The sequence below is a fragment of the Numenius arquata genome, chromosome 19 (assembly GCF_964106895.1).
Source record: "Numenius arquata chromosome 19, bNumArq3.hap1.1, whole genome shotgun sequence".
Classification (NCBI taxonomy): Eukaryota; Metazoa; Chordata; class Aves; order Charadriiformes; family Scolopacidae; genus Numenius; species Numenius arquata.
In genome coordinates, this window is record NC_133594.1 from 2682879 (window position 1) to 2695630 (window position 12752).

Genomic DNA, 12752 nt, shown 5'->3' on the forward strand with positions numbered 1-12752 from the left:
TTACAGGGGCCCTGGGCCTGCTATCCCAGGCGGTGCCAGGCAGCAGCCGCATTGGTCCCACCGCAAAACCAAGCCAAGATGAAACTCTTGGAGGCTGGAGAACCTCTTGGACCCGTGGTCCACACAGAGAGGCTGCAGAGCACTGGGGACTCCCCTTCGTGCAGCTGAAGACTGTCAAAGTGTTAGTTGATCCACACAAGACTTTCCAGGATGGTTCTTCCCATCCAGCTCAGCTCTCATGTGTCCCCCCTCCCTCCACTTGTCCCACAGTAGCCATCTGGCTCAGTTAATGGATATGACAAACTCACGGCTGCTTCCTGCAGGGCTGGCTTTCAGCTGGTTCAGCCTCTCATCCCACTCTCCACATGACTACAGGATCAGGCAGCCAGTGTGGGGTGGCAGGAAGCCCCAGGACTGTCCTGGACTGGTGGGTGGCCACCATACCAGCAGAGAGGTGGCACGGCCTCAGAGCAGTGCAAAGCTCTCTAGGAGCACTTCACTGGCTCCAGCCTACTTTCCAGGGGAGGGCAGAAGAAATCTCCCAAATCCACTGCATGGAATTTGTACAAATAGGTGTTGCTTAGGGTATTTAAGGAATTGCAGAGGCAGAGTTTCCACGTGCCAAGGAGGTACAGCACCTTCCCACCCTGGCCACTGCAGGGCCATAGAGGGTCATATATGGAGACCTTTGTGCTCCTCTGGAGTCACAAAAATAGATGCAGAGGGAGAGATGGCACAGGATCTCCCTGAGAAGCAATAAAGAGATGCAAAGGAAAGGGAGAACCCGAGGGTTATTGAACATCTAAAAGGTGGGGAAGAAGATCCTAAGATGCCTGTAGCAATGGTGTGATAGCGAGCCCAGGAGGGAGCCCAGGTCTACCAGCAACACTCAACTATTTGGGTTAGTTCAGACTAGAGGTGTCAGGAGGGGCTGGTAAAGGTGCTTTGAAGAACCAGGTAGGACTTTGCAACTGGCTGAGGTGGGACTGATGCCTCTTGAATATGGACATGGGCAAAAGACTATCAGCAATATCTCAGGGTGCAGCTGTGATTGGAGAATGATCAAGAAAACCTGCAAGAAAAACCCGTGATGAGAAACCGTGGTTAAGAAACAAAACAGGAATAGCTCAAACTAGTGTAATGGCAATATCCAAGTGAACGTGTGACCTTGCTGTGAGCGCATTTCCCTGGGTACGTCTCTGCCTGCCCAGCAAGGAGATGCAGAGAGAAAAGTTATAGAGAAGGGAAACAGAAATGATTAGTGGCAGATGAAGTGAAAAGACAGATCGAAAAGATTAGGCCTGTTAAATTTAGAGAGGACATAATGTGTAGGGAGCTTGATGGAGCTATACAAAACAATGCTGGCAATAATGAAAAGCCAGAGAAGGGCTCCTGTTTACCCTTCCCTCTGATGAAAGGACAGAGGATGCTCAGTGAGGCTGGAAGGACTCTCTGAGTGGTGTCAATAGGAGAAAAGGACCTGAAGGAAAAGCAGCTCGGATGCAGCAGAGCTCAGTTCTGCATCCAGCTCCATCCAGTGACCTCCGGCAGATATGTCTCATTCGTTTGGGGACAGTTCCTTCCTCTGTGACAGAGGGGCTGGTGGACAGCAAGGGCTGTGGCAGCACAGGAGAGCCCAGTCCCCACCAACACCACTGCCAGGGCCCCTGAGTTTTGTCCTCACATGGGGCAGCTGATGCCCTCTGCCTTATGCTGTCTTCATAACTGCTGTTAACGAGGCAGCAGCACAGCTAATGAGGCAAGGAGATGCTGTAGGTAAGAGATAAATCCAGACCCTACAACCAGCCAAGAAGAGAGCTGATTCCTTCAAGGTGGGCTGATGCAAACCTGCAGCTCGAAGGGAAGAGGGAGGAGAAGACAGAAACATTGCAAAGGACACTGCGAGGCCCTGGTGTTGGTCCAGGCCAGGTCCTGCTGCACCGTCTTCTGCTTTGGCTCCAGTAGGATGGTCACAGGTCCTGCAAACAGAGCCCTCTGCTCTTGGCTGGCCTTCTGACTCCTTCTGGCAGGTCATGAGCAGGGGATGGTGGCTGGAGGGGAGAGCACAGAGCAGAGCTGTGTCAGGGTGGGATACTCACACCAAGCCCAGCGGGCTGCGGAGCACAAATCGGTTGCCAACACCATGTGCCAGGGATGTGAGACTTCCCTGGTTTGAAAGACAGACAGCTTGGAGCCAACCTCAGCTCTGCGCAGGGAGAGCCAGAGGCAGCCAGCTCCACCTGAGCTCATCCACAGAGACCAGGAAACTGGGAGGGAGGGAGCCCAAGGGAAGGCAAAGGACACAAACGACCACATTCCCAACCATCAGACTCCACAAATATCTCAGGTTCCCCTCGAGCTTTGTCAGCTTCAAACAGCAATCGAGAAATTGCTGACCACCAACATAACAGGGAAGGAAAATTATACAAGTGCCTAAAGTGCCAAGAGAAACACAATTTCAGGTGCAATGAGTATCATCTCTCAGGTCTTTCTAATTCACTGGGAAATCCCCTGCAGTGGATTTAGCTGCTAAAATGAGGAGCACTGGGCTCACTGCAGCACCGAAACAATGAAAATCCAAATTTGATTAGATAGTTTTATTGCAATTATGAATCTTTAATATTTTTCCGTATCAGGGATTAAACTTTCATGATTTTTTTGTGCAAGACAGCTATACAGATTTAATAACCTTTCTTTAGTTTCTCCTTTCAGGGGCGAACCAAGATGAACCTGGCAAGCCCTCGCCATCCCAGGGAGACCAGAGGGGCCCTGGACCAGCTACATCTACCCATGTCTGTCCTTCATCTCTGCCTCAACATTTATTCAAAGTCCTTTATGGCTTTCTGGTCTCTTGTGCTCCGTCAGTGTAGTTCCCAGCACGAGCCCACCTCTGTCTGGTGCTGCTGGAATATTAACACTGGGTGAGAACAACCAGCCACGAAATACTCAGATAATTTTGAGCATATCATGCAGGGGGGAGGGGGAAAAGACCTTGCAAAAATAATTGCTGGTGAAGGGCAGATAAAGGAACCATTGGAAAGCCCAAATGCCTGTAAATCAACCTATCTTGATGATAGGTTGCTATTAGAGCTAGAAAGGATTTTTTACTAATTAACATAGATAATAATTATTTTTTTTTCCCCTCAAAAAAGTCAAGGACAACTGGGAAGGAAACAAAAGACTGCAAAGATGCAGAAGAACCATCTCTTAAAACAAACGTTGGCCCCGGCAAATTATTTGCTGTATGCACAGCTCCAAACCAGCACAGAATAAAAGAAGTAATAAGAAGACACAAAATCATCATAATAAAACACAGGAAAACTATTGCTCTGTGTATTTCAGGAACAAGTTTTCAGTTGTACTCAGCTAATGGTGGGTGGACGCAAGAGGACCTGCTGAGTGCCCGACCACTTCGAAAATGGGATTATTCTCATTTTTAAGGGAAAAATCAACCCCGAAGCGCACGGGCTGAACATGACATGCAAAAGGGGACAGATCACAGGAAAGAAGCAGAAATAACACACCTCCAGGAGGGGCTTGGGCTCCTTCTCTTTCTGGAGACAGAGAGAATAACATGGGAAAGGGAGGTACAGTCAAGAGAAACTTAATAGGCTCAAGACAAGGCTTCTAAGCACCTAAAGTCTCTTAAAAATAATCAAAATTGACTCCGGGAGAAATTTAGTCACACAGACAGAAAAATAGCTGTGAGATTTTAAACATGAGTTAATGTCAAATGACACCAAATTGAGCTGGGAATAACAGGGCTAACAGGATGCCAAATGGTTTGGCACCAGCACTAGTCTTATTTAATGCCACTAATGCGCTAGAAGAGAGGTTAAATTACACTCGTGGACACCCCTAAAGTAGAAGGAGTCTCTCTCTAGCACAAATAATTACCAAAAGCAGACCTTAGGAAATTAAAAATATGGGCAGGAAAAAGCATGAATCGATTTGAAAAGGGCGAAATTAAGACTCAGAGAAAAATAAGGAGGCACTCAGCTTCCCAGGAGGGAAACAGGTTGGGGCAGATGATCTACATCCAACGAGGCCAAAGCAGGCTGTTGGAAGGATAAGAGACAGCTTTGGGAGCAGGGTGAGGGAACAGAGGTGCCAAGTGCTGTCGGAAAACACGTTCTTTCCCCCAAACACCTTGCAATACAAATACGAGGAACAAATTCAGGCTGGAAATGAAAGCATGCAAGGAGAGGAGATGGTCTCTTGGGGTAGGCAGTGGTTTGGGCACTGCTGCAGGGAGGTTTCTGGTGGCCTCCCAGAAGAGGAGCAATTTAAGCACCATCTGTCCCATAAGGTGCACCATCTGTGACATGGTTAGGAGGACCAACTTCAGGGCTACAAAGATGATCAAGGGAATGGAGCATCTCTCTGATGACGAAAGGCTGAGAGACCTGGGGCTGTTTAACCTGGAGAAGAAAAGACTGAGAGGGAATCGCATCAATGCTGAGCAATATCCAAGGGTGTGTGGCAAGAGGATGGGGCAGACTCTTCTTGGTGGTGTCCAGGGAAAGGACGAGGGGCAATGGGCACAAGCTGGAATACGGGAAGTTCCATCTGAACATGCAGAAAAACTACTTTGAGGGTGGCAGAGCCCTGGAACAGGCTTCCAAGAGAGGTGGTGGAGTCTCCATCTCTGGTTTCATTCAAACCTCACCTGGACGCGTTCCTGTGAAACCTGCTCTGGGTGACCCTGCTTTGGCAGAGGGTTGGACGAGCTGATCTCCAGAGGTCCCTTCCAATCCCATATCATTCTGTGATTCTGCGACGACTCCACGCTGCCTCCAGTGGAGAGGGTACATCTTGTGTACACAACCACACACCTCCTCATTGAATTTCTCCCTTACAGCTTATTCCCCAGACTCCGAGGCAGCCACACGGTTCTTTTATTAATCTTCCCCTTTTTCAGCATCTTTGTCTATGTGCAGACTTCAAAATACAAGCCAGTTTTCAAGAGGCAGCTTCATGACTGCCACTGATGACGTAAAAGCATTCACCTCTTCCTATTTACAGTCTCTTTTTGTCTGTATATGGATACACACGGATTGTGTAGCCTCTTTTTACCCCAGCCTTTGTGCTGGGAACTCAATATTGAGTTGTTTGTTCAAAGAGAGCTACCTGAAATTTGCTATTTCTGATGTAAAGGTCAAGGAGATGGAGGAAAAAAAATAATATTGGCTTAAAAAAATATCCTGACAAAATGGACCATCAGAAAAAAATGAATGAGGAAGAAATCAGGATGAGGAGAGCCACTTACGCCAGCACAAGCAGCTCAGCTCCTGGATGGCTGAGCTGCGAATGTCACAAAGGAGGCAGGAAGGACAGAACCCGAGAGCAAACAAGACTCCTCACCTTCCTCTGCTGCAGTCCTCTGGCTAACTCTTTTCCAGCCCAAGAACTTCTACCAAGGCAGCATATTTTAAAACAGGCCCAAAGAACATATTGTCAGAAGTTTCGTGAATGAATAAACATAAAGAAGGCCAAGGCCAAGAGTATGAATATTTCATTATGCGCTGGCTGCAGCCATCCAGCCTGTTTTGCGCTGGTTCCTGCAGAGGGCTCTGCCTCGTGGCCGGGAAGCCGGAGGGAGCAGCGCAGGAGTCCCCAAACCGGCACCAGCAGGGCCAGGTCCCCTCTGGGACCCACTTTTTGGGACCACAGCCTCCATTTCTGTAGCCAGAGAAAGCCAGTTTAGCTTCTGGGCCTGAGAGAAACTTCCTTGGTTTTGGCTGGCTTTCAATATTGTGGTGTTCGCCCTTTAACCAAAATTAAAGGGAAATGTAAAATATGTTTTTGAAACATTCAAAAAATTCTGATTTGGTGCTACATATGCAAGAAGGTTTTCCTTAAAAATGCCTGGCAGAATCTACTCAAACAACTCTGGTAACAAATTCAGTCAAAGCAGCAAAACCCCCAGAGGGACCCACTGCCTGGGAAGGCAGCAGGAACCTTCCCATCCACCCAGCAAGGTTGGGTTGAGCCAACGTCGAACAAACCCACCATTTTTCTATTTTAGAGAGAAACAAATTACCTGGAAATCACATTTACCCATCAGTTCTTCCCTCCTGGTGGTATGACATCCCTTCCACCACTACCTGGAGCAGTGTAGGGGGATGCAATCTACACCCGACTGCGTCTAACAGCGGAACGTAAAAGGCCTTTCTTTATCTCCAAACCTCCAAGCAGCTCTCAATTTATGGCCTGCAGCGTACACAAATCAGGGCGGGAAGTGCCTGTGCGTATCTGAAATCACATAAAGCCTGACATTCAGAAAAGCATCGGCCTGCTGGCACGCACAAATCAGCTACTAGAAAACACAAGAGCAAGGAAGGAGGTGTAAAGAATCAATAAGCAGAGGCTCCCGTGTACAAATATTGCCCCAGCGCGGGGACCTTGCTCGGAAGGGACGCAGAGGAGTAGCACGCACCACTCCATAGGCTTCATCTACAGCTTACACCAGTACAGGTTGGGGGCTGACCTGCTGGATGGGGAGCAGCTCTGCAGAGAGGGACCTGGGAGTCCTGGTGGATAACGAGTTGCTCATGAGCCAGCAATGTGCCCTTGTGGCCACAAAGGCCAATGGCATCCTGGGGTGCATCAAGAAGAGCACGGCCAGCATGTCAAGGGAGGTCATCCTCCCCCTCTGCTCTGTCCTGGGGAGGCCACACCTGGAGCGTCGGGTCCAGTTCTAGGCTCCCCAGTTCAAGAAGGACAGAGAACTGCTGGAGACAGTCCAGTGGAGGCTATGAAGATGATGAAGGACTGGAGCATCTCTCTGCTGAGGAAAGGCTGAGAGACCTGGGGCTGTTCAGCTGGAGAAGTGAAGACTGAGAGGGGATCTTATCAATTCTGAGCAATAGCTAAAGGGCAGGGGGCAAGAGGATGGGGTCAAGCTCTTCTCAGTGGTGCCTGGTGACAGGACAAGGGGCAATGGGCACAAACTGGAACACAGGAAATTCCATCTGGACATGAGGAAAAACTTCTTTCCTGTGAGGGTGGCAGAACCCTGGAAGGGGCTGCCCAGAGAGGGTGCAGAGTCTCCTTCTCTGGAGACATTCAAACCCCACCTGGACACATTCCTGTGCAACCTGCTCTGGGTGACCCTGCTCTGGCAGGGGGTTGGACTAGATGATCTCTGAAGCTCCCTTCCAAACCCTACAATTCCATGATTCTGTGATTAATTTCTTGCCTTCCTGGCAGGCACGAAACGAGAGGTGTAGGGATAAAGCCCTGTGCTACGCTGCTGTGACTTTTCCTGCGTGTGGGAGTTTGCAGTGCGGCATTAGCTGTGCTGAGCTCCCCGGAGGGGGGACTGAACAAAGAAAAGCAGCAATTTTCCCCCGTGCAGAGAAAAGAGGGATTTGGAGCAAGACAGAAGCATTAAATATGAAAAATACAGAAAGAACCTTAGGAAAACAGTGCAACTTCTTTTTCTTTTCCTGTCTTTAATTTTTCAGGCTTCTGGTGTTTATGAGAACTTTAAGGAAGGGATTGTCCCCCTGTATTGGGCACTGGTGAGGCTCCACCTCGAGGGCTGTGTCCAGTTTTGGGACCCTCACCACAAAAAAGACATTGAGGGACTGGAGCGGGTCCAGAGAAGGGCAACGGAGCTGGTGAGGGGTCTGGAGCACAAGTCTTATGAGGAGAGGCTGAGGGAGCTGGGGGGGTTCAGCCTGGAGAAAAGGAGGCTGAGGGGAGACCTTCTCGCTCTCTACGACTCCCTGGAAAGGAGGGTGTAGCCAGGGGGGCGTCGGTCTCTTCTCCCAAGGAACAGGCGATGGGACAAGAGGAAATGGCCTCAAGTTGTGCCAGGGGAGGTTCAGATTGGATATCTGGAAAATTTCTTCACTGAAAGAATTATCAAACATTGGAACAGGCTGCCCAGGGAAGTGGTGGTCACCATCCCTGGAGGTATTTAAAAGCCGGGCAGACATGGAGCTGAGGGACATGGGTTAGTGGTGGTTTTGTCAGTGTTGGGTTGATAGTTGGACTCGATGATCTTAAAGGTCCCTTCCAAGCCAGACGATTCTATGAATCTACGACTCCATGGGATGGAGTCTGGCACAGGGTCAGCAGGCGCTGGGGACAAACAGGGTGGCTTCAGATGGCTTCACCTGTGTGACACCCGGGGCAGCTTGAGCCAGTCTCTCTCTGTCCAGCTCTATGAGGCAGAAACAAATTGTCCTGTGCCGTGTACCCTGGCTGGGTGTGCAGGCGGAGTGGCTGCGAGGTGGCCAGCCCAGTAACGTACACGCTGGGAGAGAAGGATGGTCTGCAGGGTGTTCTCAGCAGCAGCTCTCACTTCTGACTGCCCTGAAACCATCTCCCTAGGATGCTCCCACAGCTTCTCATCCCTAGTGCCTAAGTGACCCTCTCATATGGCAGGGTCCAAAAGCCGATTTCCTGGGGACAGAGATTAAGGCTTGGACTGCTCCAAACCTCCAAGTTCAGCATTTTCATTCTGTGTCAAAAAGAATCAGCAGAAAGAAACAGGAGCCTGCAGCAGACAATTAAGCTCAGAAGGGCTTGCATTACCCCTACAAAGGTCTCCTTGTCCATAAAGGGACCTCTGGTGACCTCAGTGCCCAGTTAGATGCAACATTTTGTGCCACAGCAAGTTGAGGGGACAGGATCATATCTGTCCCAGCCCAAACCCCAGCTCTCCCCACCAGACTGTCCACCCACTTCATGCTACCAGCTTTTCCAGATTTAAGTGATGTTATGGGGCCACCGGAGCAAAGCTGAAGGCTTAGCCCTGACCTCTCTGGGGCTGATCAAGGGAGAAACATATCACTTCACAAGAGAGAGAGGGGATCAGGGCAGACTACCCCTCGATCCTCAGCAGTCCAGCATCATTTCAGGGGATTGAGAGAACGTTATGGAGTTCAACATCCATCGATTCTTGCCTGAAACAAGGAGCAGGGAAAGCACTGTCTCTCAGAGCCCACGAGATTGCACAGAAGGAAGCAAAGTGGGCACGACGTGATTGAAGAGAGAAAAAATCGGAGAGAAAGAAAAAACACCAAGAAAGAACCCCTGAGTGAAGAAGTAAAACACTACAGCCTGGGAAGTCTGAGTCTCAAACATGCTCCATCCATCAGCAGCACAGAGACGCTGCACCCAAAGTCCAACAGCTCTCTTTTCAACTTATTTTACTGGTGTATGTCCTAGAACGTATACAGTTTTCACCCTAAATGCCCCTTCCAGGAACAGCTGAGGTCCCAGGGTGTCCCATCCTGTTCTAAGAGCTGGTACAGCAGGAAGGATGGAGGACTTGGAGGTGATGTGCATGCATGTGTACACAGTGGGATGAAAGAGATCTTGCTTTACAAGAGGCCTGCAGCAAAACTGTAGGACTCTGGACCAGTCCATCCTCAGAAGTGCTCAGCCAAAGGCTTGAGCATCCTCAAGCTAAAGGCTCAGCATCCTTTAGGAACCCGTTTGACTTCGGAGGGAGCCCGATGTAGCTGGAGGTCACACCAAGTTAGGCTGCCGATGGATCAGATCTTCTCTAGCCCTGAGGGTGATCCTGCTGCTTCTGCTTGTTAAGACATGATCCTTGTGAGTGCCAACGCTGCAGGAGGAAACCAGCACACACCTGCCCCCACTGCAGCAAGCCTGGCCTCCCCTTACCACGGCAGCTAAACACATTCCCTGCAGGCAGCCTACAAGCACCTTGTGCGAAACACGAGCTCCAAACATAATGAGTTTGGATGCAAGATGCAGGAAGAGGGCACAGGACCAGGAGCTTTAATGGAAAACTCTTCCCTGCCAGCTCAGGGAGGTGAGAGTGACTTTCTTCACCTGCCAGGTCTAGGCTGCACTCTCAGATACCTACACCAAAAACGTTCCCCAGGTATCTCAAGGGGGGAAAATCAGGCAGAAGGCAAGTACAACCTACTCCAGAAGCTGTAAGGCTGTATGTCTCTCTGCACAACCCCCTTGCTCCCTCTAGGTTTATATCCAAAATGTCCAAAGAACCTGCCCTGAGAAGCCATCCCCAGAAATGCAACGCTCTCCTCTCCATTGAGGGCCCCGCTTGGCCGGGGGCAGAGGGCAGGAGCATGCTGACATGGTCCTGCAGCCACAGCGCGTGAAGCTCTACCTCCCCCCAGCCCACTCTGGTGTCACTCTTACCTTCAAGCCAGTGCTCTCTGCTTCGGAACCTTTATCCACACCAGTGATGTAGATGCCCAGGGAATATTCTGCCCCTCCTCGGATCATGAGGCCCAGGGACTTCCCTTCATTCAGGACCAGATTCACCTGCAGAGGAAGAATCATAGAATGATAGAATGGTTTGGGTTAGAAGAGACCTTAAAGATCATCCAATCTCACCCCCTGCCCTGGGCAGGGACACCTCCCACCAGACCAGGTTGCTCCAAGCCCCCCTCCAACCTGGCCTTGAACCCCTCCAGGGATGGGGCAGCCACAGCTTCTCTGGGCAACCTGGGCCAGGGTCTCACCACCCTCACAGCAAAGAATTTCTTCCCCACATCTCAGCTCAATCTCCCCTCTTTCAGTTTAAAACCCTTCCCCCTCATCCTATGGCTCCCCTCCTTGATCAAGAGTCCCTCCCCGATCAAGAGTCCCTCCCCATCTCTCCTGGAGCCCCTTTAGGGACTGGAAGGGGCTCTAAGGTCTCCCCGGAGCCTTCTTTTCTCCAGGCTGAACCCCCCCAACTCTCTCAGCCTGTCCTCACAGCAGAGGGGCTCCAGCCCTTGGATCAACTTCGTGGCCTCCTTTGGACCTGCTCCAACAGGTCCATGTCCTTCCTGTGCTGAAGGGTTTTTTTGTTTTCTCTTGTTTTTCAGTGATTTAGAGGCTCAAAGTGGAGTGAGAGGGCAGATCACGTTGAGAAGTTGTGGAAGTCCGACTCTTCCAAAGGAAAACTTGGAAGAAGAAAGGTGACAGAATGAGATCCAGGACCCATGTGACAAATCCAGAAGTAAAGCACTGGCACGGAAGAAGGTTAATGCCTCAAGTGGAGCAAGTGATGTTATTTCAGGAGGGGTCTGGGCCTCAGGAAAGGAGAGGCAGCTCGGGAAAGGGCTGAGAGACCATTCTGCAGGCTGGAGCCCCGCTAGGGTGTCAGCCAGAGAAGGGACTGCCAGAGCTCTGCTGGGTCCTGCCCTTCTCCCGGCTGTTGTACAGACACCCAGCCTCCAGTATTAGCAATTAAAACCATCAAACTAATAAAGCAAGCACCAAGTTTCACTCCAGTTTATGACAAATCCCCTCAGGGTCCAGCCACAGCTGAAGGCCAGGATGCTCAAGCCCACTGCACCTCCCCTGGCACCAACCCCAGGTGACACAGGGTGACAAAGTGGCACCAAAGGGACCCTCTTCTCTCCCTGTTCTGCAGTCCTCAGAAAGACGAGGAGCAAACCGTGCGGGCAAAGGGAGAGGTAGGATACATGCCCACGGGAGACCTGTGTCCCACCGTGTCCCTTGGCTGGAGAGGGCAGCTCAGTGGGACAGGGGAGGCTGTGGGGAACACGAGCTCCATCCCATGGAGCTCAGCTCCGTGTCTCTGCCCTTCTTCTATGCTGTGGTGACTGCGAGGGGCCACTCCAGGGACCCCCGGAGAGGGAAAAGAGAACAAGCAACAAGATAAACGACACAGAGGCACAGGATGGAGCGGGGAAAGACCCCTCAGACCCCCGCCAGCCCTGCCATCGTCCCCACAGCAGTGACTGCTCCATGCAGATGGCACCTTCGCAGGACACCCCACCCCAGCACCCTGCCTGTCCAAGGCACAGGAGGCACTCAGGCCACCTCCGCACAGCCTTATTATCTCTAATTAATAACGCTAGGATAGATTTCCCATCTATTCTACCCAGAGCACACACTGCAACAGATGTTTAATATTTTCCACAAACCCCTGACGGGCTGAAGGACCGCGCAGCCCCTGGGCAGTTGGTTTTCCCCACGAAATGCTGGCCACAGGGCTGATTTTTGCAAGGTAGGGCCAAAAGCTCTCAGCCAGCTTCCCATCTGCCTTCTCCCACCCTCTCCTACTCAGAGGGCCTGGCGATATATGGAATTTCAGAGGAGAATTTAGAGCGAAGGAGCCAGTCTGTGTTTAGCTCCCTGGAGGACTCTCAATTTAAAAGTGCCCTTTGTTCACTCGCTGCACGACATTTTCTAAATGAATAACTCTGGGGTTTTGTTGTTTTGTTTTTTTTTTTTTTTTTTTTATGCTTTTGTCCCAAGTTTTAAGTCAATTCCAGAGAAAAGAAGACAGCGGGAATAAAAACAAATGAGAAAAGTCAAAATGTGCCTCACACTGATAGACTCTTTGTGAACGGCTTTGTGGTTAAAACTCTTCATTGCAGTCAAATCAAAAGCTTGCACATTTACCTGGATGGAAAAGTCATTTCTAGCTTCGAGTCACTAATTAACCTGCCTTTCTAGAGGACACAACATCACACAGGGAATTCAGAGAGGCTGGTATTGAAAACCTATTTTCTGTCTTGGTGGTGGTGTGGCAGCAGGACAGAAATCAGCAGCAGGACAGAAATCTACCTAAGGATAATATACTGCAAAATTTTGTACTTTAAGAAAGGGATCTGGACAGGCTGGATGAGCCAAGACCAATGGGATGAGGTTCAACAAGGCCAAGTGCTGGGTCCTGCCCTTGGGTCACACCAACCCCACGGAGCACTCCAGGCTGGGGGCAGAGTGGCTGGAGCTGCCTGGCAGAAAAGGACCTGGGGGTGTTGGTCGACTGTCGGCTGAAC

At 50.5% G+C, this 12752-nt stretch overlaps 1 protein-coding gene across 1 annotated transcript in view; it reads right to left on the reverse strand.

Annotated features, from left to right (window-relative positions):
• Positions 1-12752, reverse strand: part of WHRN (whirlin) — a 59410-nt gene that overhangs the window by 18599 nt on the left and 28059 nt on the right. Inside the window, exon 3 of the mRNA XM_074161251.1 lies at positions 10150-10275. Within this exon, the coding sequence (XP_074017352.1) occupies positions 10150-10275 (126 nt within the window). The remainder of the gene's footprint in view (positions 1-10149; positions 10276-12752) is intronic.